General features: G+C 39.1%; 1 protein-coding gene and 1 long non-coding RNA gene across 2 annotated transcripts in view; one reads left to right on the plus strand and one right to left on the minus strand.

Annotated features, from left to right (window-relative positions):
* Positions 1-2,033: 2,033 nt before the first annotated feature.
* Positions 2,034-27,649, minus strand: part of LOC146822316 (uncharacterized) — a 45,586-nt gene continuing 19,970 nt past the window's right edge. Inside the window, exon 3 of the long non-coding RNA XR_014963255.1 lies at positions 2,034-2,133. This is a non-coding gene — a long non-coding RNA (uncharacterized LOC146822316). The remainder of the gene's footprint in view (positions 2,134-27,649) is intronic.
* On the plus strand, positions 20,020-20,952 carry LOC146822317 (olfactory receptor 5AR1-like). The gene has a single exon (XM_085609093.1). It carries the CDS (start codon positions 20,020-20,022, stop codon positions 20,950-20,952), a length of 933 nt encoding a protein of 310 aa, XP_085465219.1.

Here is a 27,649-nt window from a genome sequence, read left to right on the forward strand (position 1 = left end):
TGCAAGTTCACTGCTACTGAGACCACAGGTTTTCCGCAAAAAGAGAACGTGCTACAGAGCCTTCTCGGGCTTCGCCCCGAAGATATGGAACGCCAAATCTCATCTACCTCTTCTTTTTAAAAAGAAGTGATGAACAAATTTCTGCCCTAAGTGACTTTTGGGTCCTATTGTTTACTCACCTGCCCGCTATCCAGATGCCCTAACCACTACATTGCTGTGCAACTATTTACTCCATCTTTACCTTGCCACTCTCATTTATGTAACAAATGTCTTTTTTTTTTTAAATGTATCCTAGTCACCCTATAATGTGAAGCGCTCTGATACCCCTTCGGGTCTTGTCCATGCTATACAAAACTTTATAAAGAAACAAAATAAATAAACAGAGGAGGGCGCAGAGTCAAAGAAGCCATTAGGAGGCGCACGGACAGTGCGCCATTTAAAAAGTGGTGCATTGTCAGTGCACCTTCTGACAGCAGCCCTCTGCAGGGGGTAAAGGGGGCCCCATGGACCCCCCAGACATCCCCTTGCAGGTGGGTGCAGTCACTAACTGCAAGGGGATCTCTAAACCCCTTTGAAAGTGCAGGCAGGAGCCTCCTGCACTGTGAAAAAACAGAGCAGCTGCTACGTGTTTTTACATGAATGCGCAGCCCTGGGCCAGGCCACGGCTTCCCTGGGGACAGCGCGTACACCATAATGGGGCGCATTGTCACATTTGCACCCCGCCCGGCCCGGCGCAAACAGTGATAATGTGTAATACGGCCCCAGATGTCCTATTTTCTGAGGACTTAAAATTTGGTTGACAAAGTGCTCTGAGAACCAGGGAAGACCAGGACCAACCTGCTTGCCTATACATGCATCGCGGATTGGATTCACTTCGCTGCTTCTCCCACTACGCTCTTCTCTGCAGCTACAAATCCACTTTAGCAGTCCTTTGCTAAAGGGATATCTGACCTTGTGGAATAGTCTTCATCAACAGCCCTGTGCCTCGCCCTGCTGGAGATTTTTTGCTTCCATTTCGGTGGCTAATTCCAAAAGGGAAAATCTTCACTGCGGCTTTGCTCCATAGCCATCTGATGATGACGCTCCCTCCACGGACACTCCAGCAGCCTTGCCTCACCGAATTTCTAACTACTCAGGCATTTTTCTTGAAGAATTTTTCCAAGTCTGTGCTGACCGGGCACTTTCCACTTCTTGAATCCGAACTGCGCTCCATTACGATCTGCCTTAAATATTGACTTTGACCCAGTCCCGTGCAATCATCCGCTGTTGGTGCTTTGATCTTTAAGGTGCTAGATTTCACTAAAAGCTTTAAAAATTCATAACTGGGTCAACTGATTGGATTTTTGTCATTCTGGTGCCAAGAAATGTATTAAAATGTACTCCTGAGTTTTGCTTTCACTTTATTATGTGTAACCCATAAATACTTTACACAGTGTCTCTAAGATAAGGCCAGCAGCATTTTGAGCCAAGTAACCTATGGTTGAGCACAGGTTAATTTAGTGACTTTTTCTGGTCTACCCTGGAAGGGATTGTGGCTGTTGCTTTACCAGGGCTCACATCCCAGTCAATCAACAACCTAATTTCTCACACCTACCATTTAATAACTGTTATTGTGACACATTACTTGCTTTCTTCCTGGCCCTCTCTAATATACAAGTCTTGTAGCCTCTTTGAAGAAATGTACCAATTATAATATTTTCTTCCTTGTTATACTTTATCTAGGAGCTACAATTCCTCTTGACATGAACAAACTCTCCAAAAGGGATATTATTTTTATGTCTGTGTAAATGCACCAAGCGTACATGCTATAGTGTGTTTACACTTGTAGGTTTACTAGTCATATGAGTATAACATATACTTCTACACCAAGTAACACAATTATATTTTGATGTGCCTCTAGACTACAGTCATTGCCATTAAGATATTCATGGTAAGTTTTTAATTCTGGGTGTACCTTTCCAGTTCATACAGATGTTGTCTATGTAGGTCTCCCATCACAAAACATTTCTAGGAGGTATATAGAGCCATTCCGGGTGTGTTCCCTCTCATACTTCCCATTCATGTCAAGACATCTTAATAAACATGAGGAGCTGGCAAATAACCTCTTCTCTGGAACAGATAATGTATTATTACCTAAGGGATTCAAAAAAGAGGTATCAGTGATGTACAGGTAGAAGTACAATGATTGCCATCTTTACCAAAAGCTTGTTACAAATGTGGTAACTGCAATTGCTGCACATTTGTATTAGAAGAAAGGAAAGATTTCTGAGAATTTGGTAAAAAAAATGTTTATGAAATTCGATCTTTCATCAATTGCAATTCGAAATGTTACATTTATCTCATTATTTGTGCATGTGGATTACAAAATGTTGGATCAGTAATAAGGAAACTCAAAGAGATATGGAAGGAAAACCTGAGAGCCATCAAAAGTGGGGATAAAAGATACCCAATTGTAACTCATCTCAAAGAAAAACATATCAAATCAATCGACACATCCCATTTGTGTTTATGGTAATGGAACAAATTAAATTAAGCCGATGAGGAGTCAACCTAGAACACAAGTTTAGATCCAAAGAAATTTTTTAGATTGCTAAGCGTAAAATAGCAACAAAAGGTTTGAATACAGAGAGGGAACTGTGGGGGTCATTATGATGGTGGAAGGACCGCCACCGCCGGGCCGGTGGTGGCGGTCCTTCCTCCATCACATAGTGATTCACCCACAAATTAGGATGGCGGTGGGTACCGCGGCAGATGCAAAGTCTGTCCGCCGCTTCACCGCCAAAGGCAATCGCACCAATTGGACGGTGCTGCAGCCAGCAGCACCGCCCGCAATGTTAAAAGCCCAGGATGCGCCCGCCAATATGGCAGGCGCATCCTAATCGCAGTGGTGGTACAACCGCATGTTAGGTGGACGGTCCCAAACACCGCTACGATGGTGGGCGGACTAAGTTCGTCCGCCATCGTATTCACCCCCGGTATACCGTCATACTAAGTACAAGAGAGTATAATGTTTAAAATCATGATTTTGAGCAGGTGGTTCGTACCTTTAGGTTGAAATTGGAATGCCCAATTCTACAAATTAGAAATTCTCCCTGATACTGTTTGAGAGTTAAGAATAATCATTTAACTGAATATTGAGGTATGCAAGTATTATTAACAATTAAAAAAAATTAAAGTGCAGTACAATTAGAACGCCTAATGGAGACCTTAGCCATACATTATGAAGTGGGCAATAAGTTTAATGTAAAGATGAAATTTTTCATCTGGTATCATGTCTATTCTTTTCATTTTTTAAATTTTGTTCTATTATTCCTAATTTTTGTCTGGTTGAATTAAGGATCATGAATTGATTTACTCGACTACATCCTCCAAATGTGTTCATTATCTATTTTTTTTTTTTCCTGACATAACTCATTAAAATACCAGGTTTAACCCTTCAACATCCCTCTTCAAAAAAGTACACCTTTTCTCATCAAACAGATTCCCTGTTGATGCTGTACCTTTCTCATGATTACCGCCGAGAGTCTATTTGCTCCTGTTTACTTTTTCTTTGTTATTTTGGATGTTTGACATTTATCAATTATTTCTATGACCAATACCAACTGGGATCTATGCCGATCTTTCGTCTCATAACCACCTATATGTACACTGTTGTACAACAACCAGATACCCGAAAGGGTCCTGTTCACTCTATTCACTCCGAGAAACTATGTGTTCTTGTCTTCATATTCTTTGCTATTTTCCATGTTTGCCAGTTATTACTTCAATGACCAATACCATATATAGATCCGGTGTTTATCTCTTGTATCATAACTACATATCTGTGTACTATTGTACTGCGCCTTGATACTCAAAAGGGTCTTGTTCGCGCCATTTAAAACTCTATAAATAAATAAAATTATACTGACAAAGCCTTAATGTTTGCAACCCTGGATATAAGAAGCGTGTAGCATGACAGTTTCATGCTATCGCAATCACTTAGGGTGAGAATACAGAAAGCCATGGGTATTGTTCAGAAGAATAGACTTTTCATCTTTTTATTTATTTTTATGCAAAGGACATCCACTTCCCAGGCGCAGCCCGCAGCAGGATGTTTGGTGGGATTTTTCTTAGACTATAAATAGAGCTAGCACCTAATGTTAATTCAACTTGCTGATATGAAGCAGCCGGTTAAGACTCTTAGGGCTCGATTTTTAGTTTGACAGGGAGGGTACTGCATTGATGCAGTACCCTCTCTCTCCACCACACTGAAGGCCTGCTCGCCTCATTTAGAGTTGGATTGGACCTTCAGTATGTCGATTGCAGAGACTACTCCATCTCCAGTGCTGATATACACCTCCAATGACTTTACAAAGTAAGGGCCATCAGAAGTTTGGCCGTTTGCTCATCCACCCTATTTCAAATGACAGACAAATGGCTAGTTTTTACTGTCCATCACCACTAGGTAATATCCCACTTTGGAATTTCAGTTCTGAAAATAAATAAAAAACAGCTCCATAATGTTGACAGAGTTGTCTGTCAAACATTTGATGCATTGACAGGAACCAATATAACGGCGGTTCCCATAAATGCAAGAGATGTCAGCAGGGTCCGCGGGCATCACAACATTTGGTGGGCGGACATCGCAACATTTGGTGAGCGGCTACTCTCACAGGAGCACTTTACTCCATTGCCATGACAGAGTAGATACATAATCGTCAAACTTTATAACATATATTGACTATACTAATTGAAGGTTTACAAATTTAAATTTGTTGATACCTCTTAGTGTGGGGTTAAGCAGTCAGACACCAAAGTCCGAAATTAAGAATTAGGTATAATTGATTATAAATCAACTGAATTGTCTGGTGAGTACCCTAATGTCTTAAATTCCTTACATTGTCCTAGTGCACCCAGCATTTGATACATTATATAAGAACATCTAATGGCCGGTCATTTTTTCTAAGCAATGGATTGTCCTGTTGGCATAATAAGATTCTTATTGTGTAAACTACTTTGGAATATCTTGGTGAGAGATTATGATTAATATGTTAATGAAAATCTAGAATGTTCTAACTCAGTAAGGGAATTAGTTATGAGAGAAATTGAGTCAGAGAAAAAGTTCAGAGACCAATGTTGATCAGGTTTTATCAATTATGATTATAAATGTTAAACAAGGCTTTACATTAAATGTGTCAATCCAACAATTTTTGACAATGCAAGATTTGTAATTCACCCCGCTTGAGATGCAGATAGGTGTTAAATAATAGTGACAAGCTCAATAAAATGTAAGAGTGTTCATTGAAAGGTGAGGATGTGGCGCAGTGACCAGAAATGGCAACTCGGTAGCTGGGGATCTCGGTTCGAGTCTCGGCATCAGCGCAACATCCTGTGATTCTGGGCAAATCACTTGGAGCCAGATGTAGGTGGCTAAATACCGGTTGTTAACCCCAAAATTTGGTAAATTTCAGGGTTACCGACCGGTATTTAGCCATTCCTAATGTAGGTGATGATTCGGTAAATACCGAATCGGTATTTACCGAATCTGTATTTACCGATTCGGTAAATGAAATGCAGAAAGCACATAAGAGTGCTTATGTGCTTTAAGAATTCGTTAATTATCACCAACTTCAAGTTGGTGGTAATTAACGAATTCCTTTAAAAATGCACTTTTGAATTTTTTTTAAGTGCCATGTGGCACACATCCTTGCCCTTAGGGCACGTATGTGTGCCACATGTACACACAGGCACATTTCAGGGGTGCAACAGGGTGTCCTTTGGACACCCTGGCTCCCTTGAAATACCTCCCGGTATTACCGATTCGGTAATACCAAATCGGTAATACAGAATGGCTTTAGATTCATTCCTATGGGCCTCCAAGCCCACAGGAATGAATGGGTAGGTATTCCTTATTACCGAATCAGTATTACTGATTCATTAATAAGGAATATTAAGGAATCAGTATTTTTTACCGATTCATTACCTACATAGGAAATACCGATTTCTTAATACCGAATCGGTAAAATTTGGTATTAAGAATTCGGTATTTGTGGATTACCTACATCTGGCCCTAAATCTCCCCATGCCCATGAACAGCACCTGGATACCCTCATGGGTGAAAAGCCGCACTATGTAAATCTAAAAATGTAATCTGCATATTTGCATCATTTGAATATAGTTTACAAAATTAGCATGTTCATGTTTCGTTTTTTTAAATGAATAGATCACTAATAAGAGTGTAGAAGAAATATGGAATGTCAACCGAAAAAAGAATTATGTTGCACAAAAAATGAATATGATTAAAAAATTATAATGTGTTTCTTTGAGATCTCCTTACACTTGAATCTCTTCTGTTTCAGCTGAAATAAATTAGATGTACTAAATGTATTATCAATTAGTTTACTCAAAATATTAGACTGTATCATATCACATGGGACAATACACTTTATGTAAATTTAATCTGATTTAATTTTTGCAAATAGATGTTCACTTGATATATATGACATGTTGTGTTATTATTTTTATTTACAGCCCTGAGAAAGAGGATTCTCCTTGAAACACGTGTTGGCTGTCGGTTTTGGGACGTTTTTGAATTAATGGAGTGGACCTAAAATAAATGACTTTCCAATTTGGTGAACACTATAGGAGTCTCCTACTTGTGTATTATGATTCAATGGTTGTTTGTAATACCTCTGACATGATACTACATCTAAATGATATCATTGGTTTAGGAGAAAAGTAATCACTGTTATGCTAATCAAGTAAATGTAGATAACAGTGTTGTTAAATAATCTTGTGTATTTGGGAACTCTCATTACCACATTTGGTCATACATATCATTTTATAGCATCGTTTTTGTCATGAGTTCTAACATTCCTTGTTCTTTGTATCAATTCAGGTCTCTGAATTCTTTTTAATTTGTGTCAGGTCACAAGGCACAGTTAGACGCAAAAGACCAAAGACGCAGCAACCATGGGGGAGATGGTACTGTTACAATCAACAATGTAGTTTTGTAGGTTTTAAAAGATGTAGATTATTAGGTCCAGATCAGGTTACTATAAAATCAGGTAGAGCTCCACCAGGTGCAGCATCCTGCTGCTCAGCCCTCCTCACTTCAACTGTCCATCGTCCAAGCACAAACACTCTTAGCATTCCAACCATCCAATGGCCTCACTCACTGGCTGAGCAGCAGGGACTTGGAACTCTGGTGAGGGTGCATAGTAACCAAGATAAGTCAAAACACATCTCCCTCTCCTAAAGAAACAATAGAAAATTCAAATAAAACAGTGAAAGAGTCCCATAAATATTCCTTTTAGATTGACATAACATCAAAAGGATAAGAGATGGCATAATATGATAAAACAGCCTAATGTGTTAGAATATATAGATAAGCACATCATGCAATCTTCTGAAGAACTTAGAAAACTAATAACATCTCTAAGTCATTCAATTCACAACATCAAGGTACAACACACATGATCATGCACCCCCACTCCTTAACCACTCAGGAGAGACAACAGTAAAAATATCAATTGTTGTCTCTAAACACTTACAGCCGGACCAGGGACTTTACACCCTCCACTGCATCCACTCTCATGGCAGGACCAGGGACTCCAAACCCTCTACTGTACTTGTACAACACATAACAGGGCCAGGGACCACATACCCTCTCATGCCCTTGCACAACTCACGGCACGACCAGGGACTTCATACCCTGTACTGCATCAACTCAACTACTGGCAGGACCACGGCCTCCATACCCCGTACTGCATCTACTTAACTTATGGCTGGACCAGGGACCACATACCCTGTACTGCCCTTACACAACTCACAGCAGGACCAGGGACTACATACCCTCTACTGCACTTAGAGAACTCACAGCAGGACCAGGGACTACATACCCTCTACTGCACTTCCACAAGTTATGGCAAGACCAGGGGCTACATACCCTCTACTATACTCAAACAGCCTCCTGCTGTAACCGACAAAGGACATAAGTACCAGGGACCTCTTATACTGGCAGGACCAGGGATATCTAGTCACCTCTCCTGCATAATTTTACAGGAGAAAATATATACAATCCAAACATACCACACACAGGGAACCAAACCACTCACTCCTATTTGCGGCACATATACAGACATATTCTACCACAAGCCATTAGCCTACTTGACAACTATGCATAACATCCAGTAAAGCATTAACTCCAATGCAATTTGGCAACTTCAACTTCTTGACACCCCGGTGAGCAACAACTCACCCGAAAATCAACCTCAAATCTCTGATATATGAAGTACCAGTACCTCACAATCACAGTATCTCAGAGGCATAACGGAGTGTCCAGTGCTTCCAACATCCAAACTTCACTTCCTGACGAGGAGCAGAAATGCTGTAAATCGCTCACAAATGCCTTCACATCACAGTTCTACTCATGGCCACCTCACCTTGTTGCTCAGCTAAGCACACCACAGTGCCAAGTCACTCAATGCGGCTCCAGCCGCAGCTTTGATGTCTGCCATTGTACTGCTTGACTATGCTTCAAATGCTGAAAATATATGCATGCATGCTGTGTTACTTTCAAGGGTGTGCAATGCTGTGGTAACCCATGACCAGCCACGCCATAATGAAGAGATGGCTCGACATGCTCTTAGAAAGTCTGTGTTCCAGGATGGAAGAGCAAGTAATGCACTTGAAATCCATTACTGCAGTGCACGGCAGCCTTGCGGCCCATTCAAATGCTGCATCAGACCCATGCATTGCAGTGGTAAGGGGAACACGATTCAACAAGGTATAGGAACACGGGCGCATGTTAAAGCTTTACCATGACAGTGCGTTTACACGGGCCCCACAATTAAAATAATGCAGTGCCTCACCAGACATTATGAAATTGAGGGAACAACACGCATCTCGTTTGCCCTCCTTCACCACACTCTATGAGGTACTTAATCCACTGTGAGATCCTAATAGTGGCTCCATTCAGTCATTAAATGTTAATTTCAGTGGCTTTCTCCAGTGTCCCAATTCCAGCGCTAAATGCAGGTACAGGCTCCACGTAGGTCAATTACTCATTTCCTTACCGGTTCACTCTTCACCAGTGTTTCTCGTCAAATTAGGCAGCCCTCTAAGTCTGCAGAACACTTTACGCTGGTCTGTTCACATGCCCTAGGTAGCAGGCTGTCAAGTGTAAATAGACACTGGTGGGGCTGCCAGGCGCAATTGTTCCTTACAAGCTTCAAAGTATTTTTCTTTGCCAGATTCTAGTTTCTTCATAATTTCTTTCATTTGTTCTTAATTTCTTGTTCCTCACTCGTAGTTTATTTTCTGTTTGTCGCCAGTGTTACAATCAACGTTGTAGTGTTGTAGGTTATAAAAGATGTAGGTTTATTAGGTTCAGATCAGGTTATAAGTAAATCAGGTGAAGCCCTTCTTACTCTACCTTTCCACTCATCCAAGCACAAACACTCTTAACATTCCAACTATCCAATGACCTCATTCACTGGCTGAGCAGCAGCGTCTTGGAGGATGCATAGTAACCAAGACAAGTCACAACAGGCACACAGGGTTATTGAAAATACATAGTGCTACATGTAAAACTACATTTCCCAGACCAGATGCACATCCCTAACCACTCGAGGTCCAGCATATTCAGGCACACTTCCAGGTCCATAGTGGCAACTGGCACTGAGCTCCCTTGTCTGGCAAGTGTGGTTGTTGTAATTCCTTGATACTCGCATTGGCTCACACCCAGCTTGATTAGTCTTTCACCTTTGTTGTTTTCTCCCTTGAATGGTCCCCCACGGATGTATGACGTTACAACGCATACTATTACAACGCATGCCTTTACAACGCAATTTTTACAACGCAAATACCTTTACAACGCGTGTTGTTATAACGAATACTGTTACAACGCGATATAGTGTTATTAATTGTAAAGTGCTATTACAACGAATTCAAATATAACGCATCAATATAGTCTTTTTTTATAATTTTTTTTCCTTTTTGTAAAATAAAACCTGGCACGGGATGCAGGGAAATTAGGGGTTTTTGGGTGGGGAAGTGTTTTAAAATGTAGAGAAAAATGTAACGTTAATGTAATGAAATGCAAAGCTTTTTTAAAAAAATTAATACTCGAGTATTAAAATTAATACTCAAGTATTAAAAAAATACTCCCTTATTTACACTTTTAAAAATTTGACATATGCAACCATTTATTAAATATAATATACTTACAAAATATAACGAATTCATTAAATAAGTGTTCGTGAAAAAAAACAAGTATTACATACACATAGTCGCCATTTTAAACATTGTAGTTCCCAAATTGTCCTACAACACTTTCCATGAAATTAATACCACAACACTACTTGCAAAATGAATGCCAAAACGAATCAAAATATTGAAAACACCACATCTTAACATGCTATTTTTAATTATACGTTTCCACAGTAAATAAAAGATTATTAAAAAATATAACCAACGATGTATTTCTTAAAATTAACTATGACACTTGCTAAAACCTATAAATACAACCAACACACCATTTTAAAATCAGTTGATTATCAACTCCCAGAGTGACCAGACGCCAAAAGCTGAACCTCTGACCTCTTCACCGAGATAAGACCCGACTCCATTTACGAAGTAATATTTGCCGAAATACAAGTAAGTTTCTAATAGGAATAACAGAAATGTTTACTTGAAACATTTAAAACGCTGCACCTAATAAGTTTGAGTTTGCATCTTTAAATAAAAAAATAAAACCTACCTATTACCATAGTTTATTTTAACATTACTACGATATAAACTAAATTGTTTATTTTAGAAAATGATTGTGAATTAAATTATAATATATATTATTTTTCAAACATCACAAAAAAACATTTTCTTTCTAAAAGACAACTTCTATAAACTGTGACGAAAACGACTACTTAAAAAAAAAGCGTTTTGCCAAATGAGCCACACTACTCATCAAGAATAAATCGAAGGTATTTCACTAAATTTTTGTAAACAGTATTGTAAATTAGTAACACGAAAATACTTGTTGTAATCCACACATATTTAATCTTTTTTTCACACAGAAATTCAATAAAGAAAAAAAAAGAAATTCTCATCTTTAAAAATGCAAAGGTCGATGTAGAAAAAAGGTAAATATTTTAAACATTAAATAACTTTTTTTTTTGCTGTCTTCATAAATGCAAAAATAAATGTGAAAGTGTAAAAAACTGTAGAGGTTAAAATAATTCACATAACATCATAAAGGTGCAGCAGCACATAAAATGTGGGATGTTGTAGAGCTATCAATAAAGATTTTAACTCCAAAAACGTGCAAAATTAGAGAAACTGTAGGATGGTGTACAGTTAACAATTAATATTCTCACTCCAGTAAGGTGCAGCAGTAGTGAATGTGTAGGACACTGTAGACGTAATAATTAGTATTCTAACTCCAGGAAATTTCAACAGTATGGAAAGTGTGGGATGGTGTAGACGAAAAAATTACTATTCTAACTCCAGGTTGCTGCAGCACTAGAAAAAGTGTAGGCTAGTATACAGGTATCAATTACTATTCTAACTCCATAAATCTGCAACAGCAGGGAAATTGTTGAATAGTGTACAGGGAACCAATCACTATTCTACCTCCAGTAAGGTGCAGCAGTAGAGAAGTGTGGGATGGTGTAGGGGTAACAATTACTATTCTAACTCCAAGTTGGTGCAGCAGTAGCAAAAGTGTAGCATAGTAATAAAATTAAAAAAAGTAAAATGTCACTTATGCACATAAATTGTTTACATTTTCTACTATATCACAAACACTGCAGTAAAATACAACATTTGCATTACTTTCTCATTTTTTCAGATACTCACATAAATCTTCTCAAAACCAAAGCACAATTTGAATCCCACAAGACCAGACAACAAAAAAGACCAGGAAAATTCGAAAAAGCAGACTTAAACCAGACCAAGAAGAAAACACCTAAATCAAAAGGTAGTTGAAATGAACACTCCAACGTAGGAAAGCATTCAATTTGCAAAACGTTTTAAAAGATATGCAAGAAAGCTGCAACAATGCAGAAAGTGTTACATCTTCTGGAGATAACAATAACTTTTGTAACTCCAGGTTGCTGCAGCACTTTAAAATGTGTAGGATGGTATAGAGGTATTAATTACTATTCTAACTCCATATATGTACAGCAGCATGGAAAGTTTTGGATGGTGTACAGGGAACCAATGACTATTCGACCTCCAGTAAGGTACAGCAGTAGAGAATGTGTGGGATAGTGTAGGGTTAACAATTACTATTCTAACTCCATGAAGGTGCACCAGTAGGGAAAGTGTGGGATGGTGTAGTGGTAAAAATGAATATTCTAACTCCAGCAAGGTGCAACAGTAGGGAAAGTGTGGAATGGTGTAGGGGTAACAATTACTATTCTAACTTCAGGAAGGTGCAGCAGTAGGGAAAGTGTGGGATGGTGTAGTGGTAAAAATTACTATTCTAACTCCTGGAAGGTGCAACAGTAGGGAAAGTGTGGGATGGTGTAGGGGTAACAATTACTATTCTAACTCCAAGTTGGTGCAGCAGTAGCAAAAGTGTAGCATAGTAATAAAATTAAATAAACTAAAATGTCACTTATGCACATGAAATGTTTTCATTTTGTACTATATCACAAACACTGCAATAAAGTACAACATTTGCATTACTTTCTCATTTTTTCAGATACTCACATAAATCTTCTCAAAACCAAAGCACAATTTGAATCCCACAAGACTTTAGAAATTTAAATGAGCACTCCAAAGTAGAAAAGCATTCAATTTCAAAAACTTTATAAAACATATGCAATAAAGCTGCAACAATACAGAAAGTGTAGCATCTTCTGGAGATAACAATAACTCTCCTAACTCCAGGTTGCTCCAGCAGTCGAAAATGTGTAGGATGGTATGGAGGTATCAATTACTATTCTAACTCCATATATGTGCAGCAGCAGGGAAAGTTTTGGATGGTGTAGAAGGAACCAATGACTATTCTACCTCCAATTAGGTGCAGCTGTAGAGAATGTGTGGGATAGTGTAGGGGTAACAATTACTATTCTAACTCCATGAAGGTGCACCAGTAGGGAAAGTGTGGGATGGTGTAGTGGTTAAAATTAATATTCTAACTCCAGGAAGGTGCAACAGTAGGGAAAGTGTGGGATGGTGTAGGGGTAACAATTACTATACTAACTTCAGGAAGGTGCAGCAGTAGGGAAAGTGTGGGATAGTGTAGGGGTAACAATTACTATTCTAAGTCCAGGAAGGTGCAGCAGTAGTGAATGTTTGGGATACTGTAGGGGTAACAATTACTATTCTAACTCCAGGAAGGTGCAGCAGTTGGGAAAGTGTAGGATAGTGTAGTGGCAGAATTTACTATTCTAGCTCCAAGGAGATGGAACATTAGGGAAAGTGGAGGATAGTGTAAAAGCAGAATTTACTATTCTAACTCCAAGAAAGTGCCACATTATGGATAATGTAGGATATTGTTGTTTGTTATTTGTCTTTTTATTCCACATTTTAAATCAAACATATTTTATTCACAGATAATGTCTACTCAGGAAACAGCTTACACATAAAATCAAGAAAAGGACACAAATTATTAAAGCATCATGGATACATATATTGTAAAGAAAGGATAAGTTTCCCAAGAAATCATTGGAGGTGTGTGCAATACTACTCATCCCATTGCAGCGGTAGAGCAGTTACCCTTAATGATATCATTATTAAGACAACATATCATAACTACTCTGCCTCTGCAATGGAGATTGATGTAAGGGAAACCTTAAATGAAATGAAACAACTTGCAAGCACCTCCAATGATTCTACTGGATCCATTTTAAGAGAGGTTGCACAGCATCTCCCCAGTCATGTTGCTAGTAATATGCCTATAATTCCTAATTTGAGGCGAATTATACAAAGACAAAAGCAGGCAATTAACACACAAACCACAGCACCTCATACCTTTTCTGACATTATTATTCCACATGAACTTACAATTTCTTTTGCTGATGAACCTTTCCTTCTCCTTGACAACCAAAACCCTCAACAACGCATCTTAATTTTTAGTACACCCCGCAACCTTGTTAAGTTAGAAAATAGTGAAATTTGGATGATGGATGGTACGTTTAAAAGTACACCCCATCTTTTCACCCAAATTTACACTATACACGCTAAAATTAACCATAATGTGATCCCCTTAGTATATAGTTTGCTTCCTGATAAGACTACTGCAACCTACACTGAACTTTTATCAGTTATTAAAAATAAAACATCCAAAAGTCCTAGGAAAATAATTGTCGATTTTGAATTGAGCATGATCAATGTGATCAGTAAAACGTACACGGATACACAAATTCAGGGCTGTTTCTTCCATTTTTCCCAGGCATTCTGGCGTAAGTTACAGAAAACATCCCTGGTTGCAGAGTACTCAACAGATAGCAAACTTCAATTTGAGTTAAAAAAATTAACTGCTCTTTGTTTTGTTCCTCCCGTAAGTGTAGACGAATACTACACTGCCATTACAGAATCAGATTATTACAATGCAAATGAGGAAAAATTGCCACCCATCCTAAATTATTTTGAAGACACATGGATTGGGCACCTAAGCAGATCGGGTCGCAGGAGGAAGCCACGTTTCCATGTGGAGTGGTGGAACTGTTACACAAGCTGTTTAGAGGGAGAAGCAAAAACAAATAATGCCATTGAGGGATGGCATAACTCCTTCAAACCACACAATTGGCAAACCACACCCTAATTTCTACTCTTTTTTGGAAACTTTGAAGAAGGAGCAAAGTTTTCAAGAAATTAGACTTTCACAAACATTAACTGGTAGTCTAAACCCACGAGTTACACAAAAAACAAAGGAAATGTCTGAGAGACTTTTGGGTATTATGCAACAATTTTTGTTGTGTGTGGCTCTAGACTACCTTGAAAATGTTGCTAGCATTCTAAACTTCTAAATAACTTTTGCACCTTACTTTTCTGCTTTGCCCTAAATTATTTGAAACAGTAATTACAATTGGCAATAACATTTTTCCAAAACATTTTTCACAAAAATTCGTCGGGTCAGCCTTCCTTTTGTTACCTTTTTTAAATGACCATTTTTATCTTTCCAAATAAATGCAGAAATTTACTTCTATAACTTAAGAATAGATCCAAATATAGCTCCTACAAAAAAAAAGTTATCCCTATGTCAACCTGTGCTATTTTCCTTTTTCCACCAGAAATAAAATCGTTTTTCATCTGACCATCCAATTCCAAATTGAACAATTACTAACTCCTACCAAACCCTACTGTCACTATATCAGCCAAAGTACAATTAAAAAACGACGGCAATTTTTTTTTTCAATCCTGCTTTTCCTAAACAAATAAGTTGTATGAAACATTTATGTTACATTTAAAAATATTTTTTTTTAAACCAATTGTAAACACAAATAACTTTTTTCGACAACTTTTCAGACCCGACATAGGCATACTCTAATTACACGATCGGCAACATGCTTTTTTATCTTTTTTACATTACTTTATTTATCCGCAAACTCTCCTTACCCTTTCTTTACAATATATGAATCCTTTTTTAACTTAACATATATAAATAAAGTTTAAATTGTTTCCTACCTGGACGTAGATCAGCTTCCTGCTGCTTCCTCCATTGATGCTCTTCAAAATGGCCGCTTACGTTCACGTTTATGTCCTTACGTCATCTGAAACTGCAAAGATCGTTAACGGACTATTTATTTATAATATTTTTATTATTACGGTTGGTATTTAATTAAATAATATATTACTTTCAAAAAAATATGTAAATATGTGAAAATATTACAAAAAAAAGATGTTTTTTTTCCTTATTTTTGAATAAATAAAAAAACTTTACGAAACTATTTGTACTATTTTTTTATTAATGTATTTATTTAACATATTTATCTTAATTGTTTGTTAATACTTGTAAAATAACGTAATTTTATCCTTACCAGTATGCTTACTCAATTTCCTTGCAAAAGATCCCCTTTTTTCTTTTTTAACACCTTCCTTTTCAGTTCAGATACAGCTTGATATAGTGAAATAAATGAAGGACAATTGTTCCCATAGAAAACAATGCAAAAGCGTGGGAACTTTTTTATTAATAATAGTTAAATAAAAATGTTTAACTAATAATGATTTTTAAAATATATATATATTTTACATTTATATTTTAATACATTTTAAAACATTTTCTTCTAAAGTATTATATATTTTTTTATTAATAATAATTTTAATACCTAAGTATTCAATTATTACCTTTTCACTCATTTTTTTCAATTAAATTATAATTAATAATTATTCCCAATAAAAAAAATACCCAAATATTGTAATTTGTAAAAACTAGAGTATGAATAATTATTAATTTTTTTAAATTAAGTATTAAATTATTACCTTTACACTCCATTTTTTATTTTCAATTGTATTATAAAAATACTAGAGTATTAATTTCTACATTTGTTTCATTCTTCAATATATTTTTTAGAAAATATTCTATTTAATAATATTTTATAATATATTAATACTAAAGTATTATTTCTCTATACATGAGTATTTTTACCATTTACTACTTTTTAATGTTAATAAAACAACTTCACTAATATTAAACATTTTTTATTCAATAAATATAATAAATCAGAAATACAATTTAATAATATATAATCATTTAAAAAAAATAAACATTACATAGAGTTACATTTAAAAATAAATACTTGCGTTGTTAAGGTACTTGCGTTGTAATGGTACTTGCGTTGTAAAAGCTGGCGTTGTAAATGCATGCGTTGTAAATCCACTTGCGTTGTAAAAATCCAGTTGTAATGGCAGTGCGTTGTAAAAGTTGCGTTGTAAAGGTTGTAACCCCGTCCCCCACAGTCAACCTGATTTCTTGCCTGTTATTATATATACCTCCCTAATTGCCACATTTACAAACATTTGGCGCATTGCTGCTCTGCCTCTGCGCTGGCGCACTCGCGACTGCCATGCACCAATGCAGGCACCCTTGCGAAAAAACAATCTTCAGAGTCATTTTTCTGTGTGCTGTAGAATGCAGCCCATGTAGAAAGAGGGAATATCGAGGAGAAATAAACATCTTTCTCCTGGTATGCCCCCTTTGGGATGGTGTCGAATTTTTATGCATTCCTCGGTTTGCTATTCTTAAAATCTGGGAATGTGTCTAAACCCATGGGAGGATGCATGGAAACACCCACGCTCCCCTCAGAGAAGCCTTCCCAAGGAGGCTTAGTATATCTGACTTAAGGGCTTGCGTTGCCTTCATCGCCTTGCAAGCCCTTGATAAATCCATGCCCCAATCCTGATAGTTTAGAAGCTTGACATGATGCCTATGGAATCCAGTCTGCATCTTACTAATACCAACCTACAGGAGTGTCTCTCTCTCTTTCTTCACTCACACCTTTTATCCAGAGTTTGGGTCTGCATGCCACCCTGGACCTAATCCAAAGGGGTGAGTTGACCTCTAGGGGGAGATGGAGGTATTCAGCTCTGCATCCTCACACTGGCAGTGCTGAGTCTGTGACATATTGATAGCAGCTCTCAATGATGTCTTTGTGATACCCCATATGTAAGATTGTTGTTGCTTCATTATAGTAGCCTGACTACAGAATACAGAATTCTCTAGCTCTTAAAATTCCACATAAGAAATATTAATATTATGCTGTTTATAATTGGCTAATATTGCATTTAGAATGTTATTTACTGCTATGCTATTTCTGAAGAGTATGATATTTACCTTTCGTTCAAAGATAAGGAGCTAAATAGAGCTAAGGAATTCCAAGGAAAACTCAACATTCAAATAGTTGAGATTTTCTTTGGTACCTTTCCAAAAAACTAAATCCATTCCTATCAAAGGAAGCATAAGAGGGAGTGAACTGTGGACCATTAGCTATTACCCTTATGTGTTTCAACAGTTATTTTTTTTATAATAAAACAAGTTATTATTCATGACAAATTGAGGCATATCCATACACAGATTTGTTCTGGATCGGAGATTGGCTGAACTTGGAGTGAGGTATTTTCTCATTGAGGTTGATACATGTATAGAAAGATCTAACGTTCATTATCACTTACAACATTTTAAGAAGTCTGAAGTAACGATGAAAAATACAAGGTAAGTGTGATGAGCTTTATTCAACAACATACATAACCCACAAAGCTGACAGTTGACAGTGGAATTGTCAAACCAACTGGATGAACGCTCAGCAGAACGTTTGAGGGAACAATGTATTTGTGGGGAGGAAAGGTGTGAGCGGAAGAAACCATAAAAGAGGGAAGGCTAAGGTGGATAAGAAAAGAGGAATAGTAATTTATACAAGGTGGGTAATAAAGGGAATGATAATAATAATTACAACAAAGTAATTAGCAGATTTGACATATTCAGACCAATGGGGCAATGAATACCTCAACAACATATGAGGTCCATTCTGTAAGGGAACCAGTACCTAAAACTATGGCTCTACCAGGAGGGTTTTTGTGCTCTCGATTATGTAAGGTAAAACATATATCAAAGGGACTTACAGATGTGATGTTAAGGGAACAAAACTCATCTTCTTTAAATACTGAGGTCTCTCCATCTTGTCAATAATAGATTCAAATGAAGCTCAGACTCCTTCAGATCTTCTTTAGTTACTCTTGTATAACAATGGTCCTTGCAAATGTTTATAGGTTTCTCAATGCTAATTTTCATTATTTATAAATACTATTCCTTCCTCCTTATGGCTGCTCTGATTATTATATTACTGTGCTCATATAGTGATTTGATTGCTACTAAGTCACCCATATTAGTATTTTTATTGTGTTGCTAGAACTTTAGTAGATCAATGTCTCTCAAGTGGCTGAAACTGGCCTCCTATTTCCACAACAATTTCATCCATCATCCAGGCCTCACAGTCCCAGAGAAATCGGAGGCCTCTCTGGTACTTATCTATAAATCCAAGCTCCCTAGTTTCTAGTGTAAACCAATGTGTTCAGTGAATGTCCATGCACCTTGCCTGTTCCTGACACATGATAACCTTAACTGGAACTAGTCATTAAAGAAATATGGCACCAAAACATGGTAAACCTATAGAGTCTATAGTAGTTCTTAGCCCATTTCCAACACCACTAGACCGAATATTTGACCATTAACTTTAGACACCAGTTGAATCAGTAGCTCTGTTCCACTTGACTAGCGCCCAGTGCCCTCCACCTTTCACCAGCCACTGGAGTGCATTTAACATGACTCTGGAACTTTGATTTTGGACTTATCAATTTGGTACCCTACATTCATTACTATGGTATGTCTAGATATCCATTTTACATCTACATGTGGGGTGTTGAGTTGTTAAATACATATTTGTATTTTGAATCCTTACTGGATGATTTGTAGAGATGTGGATCCAAGCCATTGGGATTTCCCCTCTTGTACTCAAGGCCACTGAGAAACTAGGATAAAACCAGATACAATATAGTTTACTTATTAGATTTGTAGCACTCTGCCTGTGACCTCTTTTCCACTGGCAATAGAAGGGACACAAAGCCATAGCAAATGAACTAAGATAGGTTTCTGCCTGTTTCTGAGAACAAAATCTTGCTAAACCTCAATTACTAAATACACCACACTTGCGGTACAAAACAAATGCATTACAACTTGAGGTTCTAAAATGCCAGTGGAATACGATGGTTATCCCTCGAGATACTGCCCAGTGATTTTTAACTGCTCGCGGACCATGAGAAAAGGCCTGACAGGAATATTACTTAATCTGAAGAAGAAGTTCTTTAGTGGTACTCCTGTGGAATAGGCATCAATGTGTGGAGCTTGACTGTAAAAGGCCAGCTGTAGGGTTTTACTTGGACAGGATAAGATATGCTTTAACCATATATTGTTTGATCATCTTTTGTGAGGTTCAGATAAATATACTTTTTTCTTTTAGTGACTATTCCAATCTTTAGCGACAGTTATTCACTATAGTTTATTCACAATTTCTCTACAGGTAATTGGAAGACGGTTTGATGGAGAAGTGGAATGGAAGCTCAGTCACAGAGTTTGTGCTGCTGGGACTAACTTCAGACCCCAATTTGCAGACTGCCTTCTTTGTCTTATTCTTAGTAATGTACACCATAGCTCTCATTGGAAATACTATGCTGATCACAGCCTGTATCACTGATCCTAAGCTCAATACTCCAATGTACTTTTTCCTGGTACATCTCTCTTTCTTGGATGTCGGCTACTCATCGGTGATTGTCCCCGACATGCTGGTCCAATTTTTTCGTGTGAGGAAAACAATGAGCTTTTCCAGATGTGCAGCTCAAATGTACTTCTCCTTTCTCCTGGGGATCACTCAATGTGTGCTTCTAGCAGTCATGGCTTACGATCGTTATGTAGCCATCTCTTTACCATTGCGTTATAACGTTATTATGAGCAAGTCTGTTTGCATCAAGTTGTTGGTGTTCTGCTGGCTCAGCGGCTTTGTTGGGGGGGTCCTTGACACTGTTTTCCCGCTAACATTGTCTTTTTGTGGCCATAATGTTATTGACCATTTCTTTTGTGAAGGCACAGCTATCATAAAGCTCTCATGTGTAGATACCTTTATCACAGAGATGGTCATGCTATCTGTCGGGACCTATGATCTGCTAATCCCAAGCCTCTTCATTCTCATCTCCTATATTTGCATCATCATCGCTATTCTGAAGATCCGCTCCTCAGGAGGCAGATACAAAGCCTTCTCCACTTGTGCCTCCCATCTGATTGTTGTCACCATGTTCTACAGCACCGCCATCTACATATATATGAAACCAACATCAAAAAAGTCAGCTAATCTAGATAAAATAGTCTCCGTGTTTTACACTGTGACTCCTTCAATGTTGAACCCCATGATCTACAGTCTGAGAAACAATGATGTGAAGATGGCTCTGCTTCAAGTTACTCAGAGACGCATTTTTTAATATGTATGTTTTTTATTTGATTTTTATTCAGCACATTCTCAACATTAAGTAAAGGTGTCAGAGCACTTTACATGTGAATAGAAACAATCTCACAAGATCATTAGGTTTGCATATTGCATAAGAGATGTTACATAAAAGACTAAGGGGTCTATTTACTAAGATTTAAAGCCATTTTTTTGTCAGAAAAGTGATGCAAAACTATGCGAAATCTTGTTTTACTCATTTACTTTCCAGCGCTAAACTAAACCAAGGGGGCATGCCATGGGTGGTGCAAGGGCATTCCCATGCAACCACCCAAGGTTTCTGATGCTGAACCCTATTTACTTAAACAGGGTGTAGCATGAGAAAATAACACCCATTACAAATAGCCACGATGAAGGAGAAATGCTTTCATTTCTCCTTTATTTTTCGACTTTGCATGTGTGCTGCACTGTACTGTTACAAAGCAAGGCAAATCAACATTTTTGTTTGTGAGAAATTGGATTGTTGGTTGATTAGGGTGTGACCCCAGGTCAAACAACAGCTACAATCCCTTGCAGGGTGAACCATCTGAAGTATTGGGTTTTTCAGAACCCAGCGGTGCCAGGGAACACACCCTAAGACTTCGAGTCCTTCCTGTCTCAGACTACAGAAACACAGAGTCTTCTTGGTGAAGTCTAAGATCGTATTTATTGGCTGCAGCCAGTAACAGGTATCCTAGAAGTACAATACGGTGTATATTCTCAAGAGACTGCTCAAACTTACAAAGCCAGCCTTCTCTTTTTATACTAAATATTATGCTTTAGGCAAACATTCCTTATTTTACAGTTGACCATTCACAAATTTTCACTACAAAGAAAAAGCAGTCATGATGACAAGCCCATATTTCAGTTTGTCCAGTCCTCAATCAATTACCTGGCAAGGCTCAGTACTTTCATCGGATATCGACAGACCCCCAATAAAAACGGGAACCTCCTCCTCCTAAAGCAAGTCATAAAGAAAGAAACAGGGACAAGTGTGTGTAAGATTAGGCATGGTTTGTGTGTGATGAAAGGTTTTAATGATATGTTGTGCCTTGATACTAATCTCATTTGGCCACTGGGAAAGGAACTGGCCGAACAGGTTTGGCTTCAGGCAGTGGAGTCAGCTTGCCCAGGTCACAGAGGAGTCAGCAAAGGTGTACGTGTCCTTCAGACTCGTTTTTGGCCTTAGTCATTGGCCTATGTGAGGGCAATCATAAAATGGCTGCCGTTTAAATGGAACCCGAAGGTTCAGGACGGAAACTCTGATTTCAGGGTGTTTTTGTCACCTGAATATGACAAAAATGCTTGTGCATAGTATAATAATCATTCTCGGTCTGCTGATACCAAAATCGTCATGATACGACGATGTTTATAACACGGGTCCAGAATTTTCAGTACCACAGACCCTCCTTTTGCCCTTTCATAGGCAATAACCTATACTCACGCTAATCTGAGTCCAGGTCTGAGTCCAGGTCTATATTCATAAAGTCGTTGAGATGTTGCTGTAGAATCATCCTATTACTTAGCTCGTCCTTTGATACAGGTTTCCTTACACACGATGTAGCACAGAGGCCACATATTGCAGGAGCACACTGTACACACAGACAGGACAGGAAAAGAATAGCTAAGATCATCCCAATGACTATCAGAATCTTCCATCCCCAGGCTGATATCATTTCCCAGAACCACCCCATCAATGACCAATCTCCTTTATCCACGTGAATAGATTCGGAAATCTTATGCAGTTTGGAAATGGCCTGGTAAACTGTCGGAGCGTTATCTGGAATGAAAATACAGCAACTTGATTGGATCACTTTACATACCCCACCTCAGTCTGCAAGTATAGCGTCTAATGCGACCCTGTTCTGAAGAGTCATAAGGCGATCCGACTGGAGCTCAGCAGTCAAATTACTAAGGGCACCGGCAGTTTCAACTACCGTGGATTCAACCACCCTTGTCAATTGCCTTATGTTCCTGCTGTTAACCATAGGCCCCCAAAACGGCAGAAAACCCTTTACGAAATCTCCAAATTCTTGTCCTGTAGTGTCTTCTTTACTGATGACACCTCTAACTATCCTTGTCTTATGGTAATCTGCCGCGGCCGTGTAGGTGGGAGGCAACAGGAACGAAACAAAACATGTGCCTGAGAAGTCAGGGGGCAACCATGTATAGGCTCTATTATGGCAGATGAAATAGGTACCCTTAGCTGCTAGGAACGAAGGGGAAGTCTGAGACGCAAAAACATATGTTTCAGTGCAGATACTTTTCCCTAACTGAGCTCTGCGAGGAAACAGTAGAAGGAGGTATGGGCTGTGTAGTGGGTGCAAATGTCACTTGAAAAGAGAATAAAACATATCCTATTAAAAACGTCATTACACTAAGCAACATGAAAATACATAATATCAAAAATCGTTTCTTTGTCATCATTATACACATTCTGGCTTTAAAGTTCATCTGTTTGGCAGGTCTCTCATTCTCGAAAAACTCCACCCTCTAATTGCTGCTCGTGGAGGTAGGGTGTTCTATGCTAAGGAATACTTCTGTCAGTCCAGGGCAACTCCCTTAGACCGACCAGAACTGTCGACCTAACGTCTTCAGCTGCACTCCAAAGACTTGGGCAACCATGACCCTACAGCTGAACCCGGATGGCGGTTCGAAAAACAAAAATAAGAAAGTTTCTCAGATGAGAGAGCTGCACTTTCAAAAATAGCAAAGAAAAATATTTTTTTATTTGTCCATAGTTCTCGGCCTCAAATTATAACGGCTTTTTCCAGGTACTGTCTGGTTCTGGAAAAGAGTTCAGGCTCTGTAGTGTTCAATCGAATTGACGGTGGCACAGCATCTTGCAAAATATTGTCACTTTCTTGTTCAGAAATTGTTCCTTTTACACGTGCATCGCTAAAAGGCAGAAAACGAGGCACAGTCTCAGTCTCAGAGTCGGCGATCCCCTCCTGGACACACCGGTCGTACGGTAGAGACAAAGGGACCCTCTTGCAGTGTACGCCGTGGATCCAGTTCTTTTTCCCTTCCACTCGAAGAGCTGATCTTGTTGAGAGAAGGACGAGGTGGGGGCCGGTCCAACGGGGCTGGTCATTCTTTGTCCGCTGGAAGTTCTTGACCAGCACCCATGATCCAGGATCGATAAGATGTCCTGGAGCTTCAGAGACCTGAGGCAAAGTATTGTGAACCAGTTGGTGTAAAACACGCAATTTAGCCGTCAATTCATACAAATAATCAAGCAGTACAGGGTGTTCGATCTCACTGAATTTTGTCGGCCTTGGCACTCCCCATATGTTGGCCGGGCGGCCGAACACAATTTCATAGGGACTAAGTCCCACTCACGAATGCACAGTCATTCTTGTTGATAGGAGTGCCAAAGGCAGAGCGTCAGGCCATTTAAGACCAGAGCTCGCTTGTATCTTTGCCAATTTTAGTTTTAGCGTGCCATTATAGCACTCTACTAGTCCAGCAGATTGGGGGTGATTTGCAGCGTGGAATTTTTGCTGGATACCTAGCCCCTCACATACTTTTTTCATCACTCGACCCACAAATTCACTTCCATTATCACTCCAAACCATTCTCGGCATTCCAAACCTAGGGAAGAATTCTTTGGCAAGGGCTTTAGCTGTGGATAAGGCAGTGTTGTCTTTTAAGGGATATGCTTCTACCCATCTTGAAAAGGCACAAACAACAACGAGTACGTATTTCAAATTGTTGCACCTTTCCATGTGGAGGAAATCTAGCTGCAAAACCTCGAACGGATACGTTGGAGGCGCAAAATGACCAGCTGGAGTTGGGGTTCCCCTACCAGGATTGTATTTCAGACACACCATGCAATTCTTGACCACATTCTCTGCACATTTAGGAATTCCAGCATTTTGCCATACTGGATCCAACAACTTACAAATCCTTTTCACACTGATATGGGCCATTCCATGAGCCATTGTCACCACTGCAAGTACATACGCATCGGGTAACAACCATCGTTGATGTTCTGACAAGTCAACTCAACAACCATTTTCATCCAATTTACCCGTACTTTCTCTCCACACACTCAACTCTTTCTCTGAAGCTTCAGCTTGAAGAGACTTCACACTCTCTATCGTATCTTCACACATTCCAACGTCACCAACCCATCTTGCAGGGCCTGCAACATACATTCGATTCATCACATCTTTTGCTGTTTCTTTTGCGATTTCGTCAGCAAATGCATTGCCACGACCAACATCATCAGTAACCTTCTTGTGTGCACTGCATTTCACAATCGCAACTTGTAACGGCAAGGTCAGTGACTCAAGAAGCTCATTCACCAACTGTCCATGCTGAATCTTAGCTCCATGCGAAGTCAGGAACCCACGTTCTTTCCACAATCGGTATATATGGTCACTTTCATTCCTTTCGATAACACACACGCTCTCGTAAGTGCAATTAACTCTGCTGCTTGAGCTGAATTATGTGGTATACGTGCAGCTTCAACAATCGTATGTAAAGTCGTGACAGCATATGCTGCAGTTGTATCACCATTCGGAAGCTTGAAGCATGAACCATCCACCCATAAGGTACCATCACACTTTACAAGAGGAGTATCTTTAAGATCTACTCTCCCTTTCGTTTCTTCTTCTGTCCTGAGAAAACAATCATGCTGTTCAACATCATCTGTCTGTACTGAAATCGGCAATAACGTGGCTGGATTCAACGTATTGCACCTCTTTATGTGCACATGACTCGCTAACAGTGTCAACTCGTATTCTGACAATCGAGCACTAGTTAAGTGCTGTGTCTTGGTCCTGTTTAACAACGTGTCCACTGCATGTGGAACCATCACAATCAACATATTATTCATCACTAATCCAGCAGACTGTCGAATAGAAACAGCTGCTGCCGCTGTGGCTCTCAAGCAACTCGGCAATGCTTTAGCTACCAGGTCCAAAGTCGACGAAAAATAGGCGCATGGACGCTGCTTGTCTCCAAAAGACTGTGTCAGCACTGACAATGCACAACCCTCTTTCTCATGGACATACAGTGTAAAGGGCTTACTGTAGTCGGGGGTACCCAACACAGGAGCCGAACACAATGCATTACGCAATTCGGAAAAACTTTTCTGACAATCTTCAGACCATGGAACGGGATTCGGTGTATCTTTACAGGTCAATGCTACCAAAGGTTTGGCCAGCAAAGAAAAATTCGGTATCCATTGTCTGCAGTATGATGTAATGCCCAAGAAAGCACGTACTTCTCTCTGTGTTTTTGGCACACTCAATTTTGCAATTGCATGAATTCTTTCTGGGGTCAGTTTCCTTCCCTCCTTCGATAAGAGATGACCTAAGTAGGTCACTTCCTGTCGACAATATTGCAGTTTTGAAAGAGACACTTTGTGATGTAAATCAGACAAATGACGCAACAATGACAAGGTGGCTTCTTTACAAATCTCCTCAGTATCTGCAGCGATTAGCAAATCATCGACGTACTGAATAAGGGTAGCACATCAGGTAAAACAATTGCATCAAGCTGTGTTTTTAAAGCCTGACTATATATTGATGGACTTTCACAGTAGCCTTGAGGAGCGCGTTTGAAGCGGAAGCTTCGGCCTCCTAAACTGAAGCCAAAAATATCCCTGCTTTCCTCGGCAATCGGGATGCTGAAGAAAGCATTCTTCAAGTCAATCACCGAGAACCAGGTGGCGGAAGCTGGAATCATAGTCAATAGGGCAGTGATATCAGGAACAACTGGAAACTGTGGCACAACTATTTTATTGACCTCTCTAAGATCAATCACGAACCTGTAAACAGGTGGCTGAGAAGGGTCAGTACGTTTCAAAACAGGCAGAACAGGACTATTACAAACGTTGCCTCTTGTCTCTTCAATTACATTGTTTTCAATCAAATCATAAATGATCGCTAGCAACGCCTTTTCACCTTCACTAGAGATCTTGTATTAGGGAATGCGTGGCAATTTAACATTGGCTTTCAATGTCACAACATATGGCGGTATTTCCAAAAGACCCACATCATTAGGACCAGTAGCCCAAAGAATATAAAGAAGAAACGACAATTCGGTCGGAAGTTTATCCTTCGACAAATACATTGGAGAGATCACTTTCCTACCCAGTGTAAGTTGTACTCCCAAAGGAGAACAATATAATGTTGCATACAATCTTTTCAACAAATCCAATCCTAACAAGTTTTCACCACAACCTGTCGTCAGAATAAGGGGTGCTTCCAATTCACAAGGTCCAACAGAAAGGGACATAGGACTAGAAATCGGGTTCCTAACCGGGGCGCCAGAAAAACCTACTGAAACATTCATCTTGCCAGACAAAGGTGCGCCAGGGAGTTTTGAGTGCATAATAGAACTCTTTGTAGCACCAGTATCCAACAGAAAAGGCTCTGACACACCTGATGTAATCACCTTAACATAAGGTCCACTCTGATCTACTGGAACTGAAACAACTCCCTCTCTTTGTCTATGGCTGTCCTAGCAATCATTACCTTCGATATTCTCATCTTCCACATAATAATCATCATTATAGTACTGAGCCGTCCTACCAGACGCATTAGTTTGTTGGTCAAAACTATTCAGTGTATTTTGAGGTGGAAGGGGACGCGCGTTCTGGGTGAGACTTCCGCGTCCTCTACCTCTGGGAGCTTGTTGAACACCTCGACCTCTTGCGCTAAATGCACCATTAGCACGCTGCA

The sequence above is a fragment of the Triturus cristatus genome, chromosome 6 (assembly GCF_964204655.1).
Source record: "Triturus cristatus chromosome 6, aTriCri1.1, whole genome shotgun sequence".
In the NCBI taxonomy this organism is placed as follows: Eukaryota; Metazoa; Chordata; class Amphibia; order Caudata; family Salamandridae; genus Triturus; species Triturus cristatus.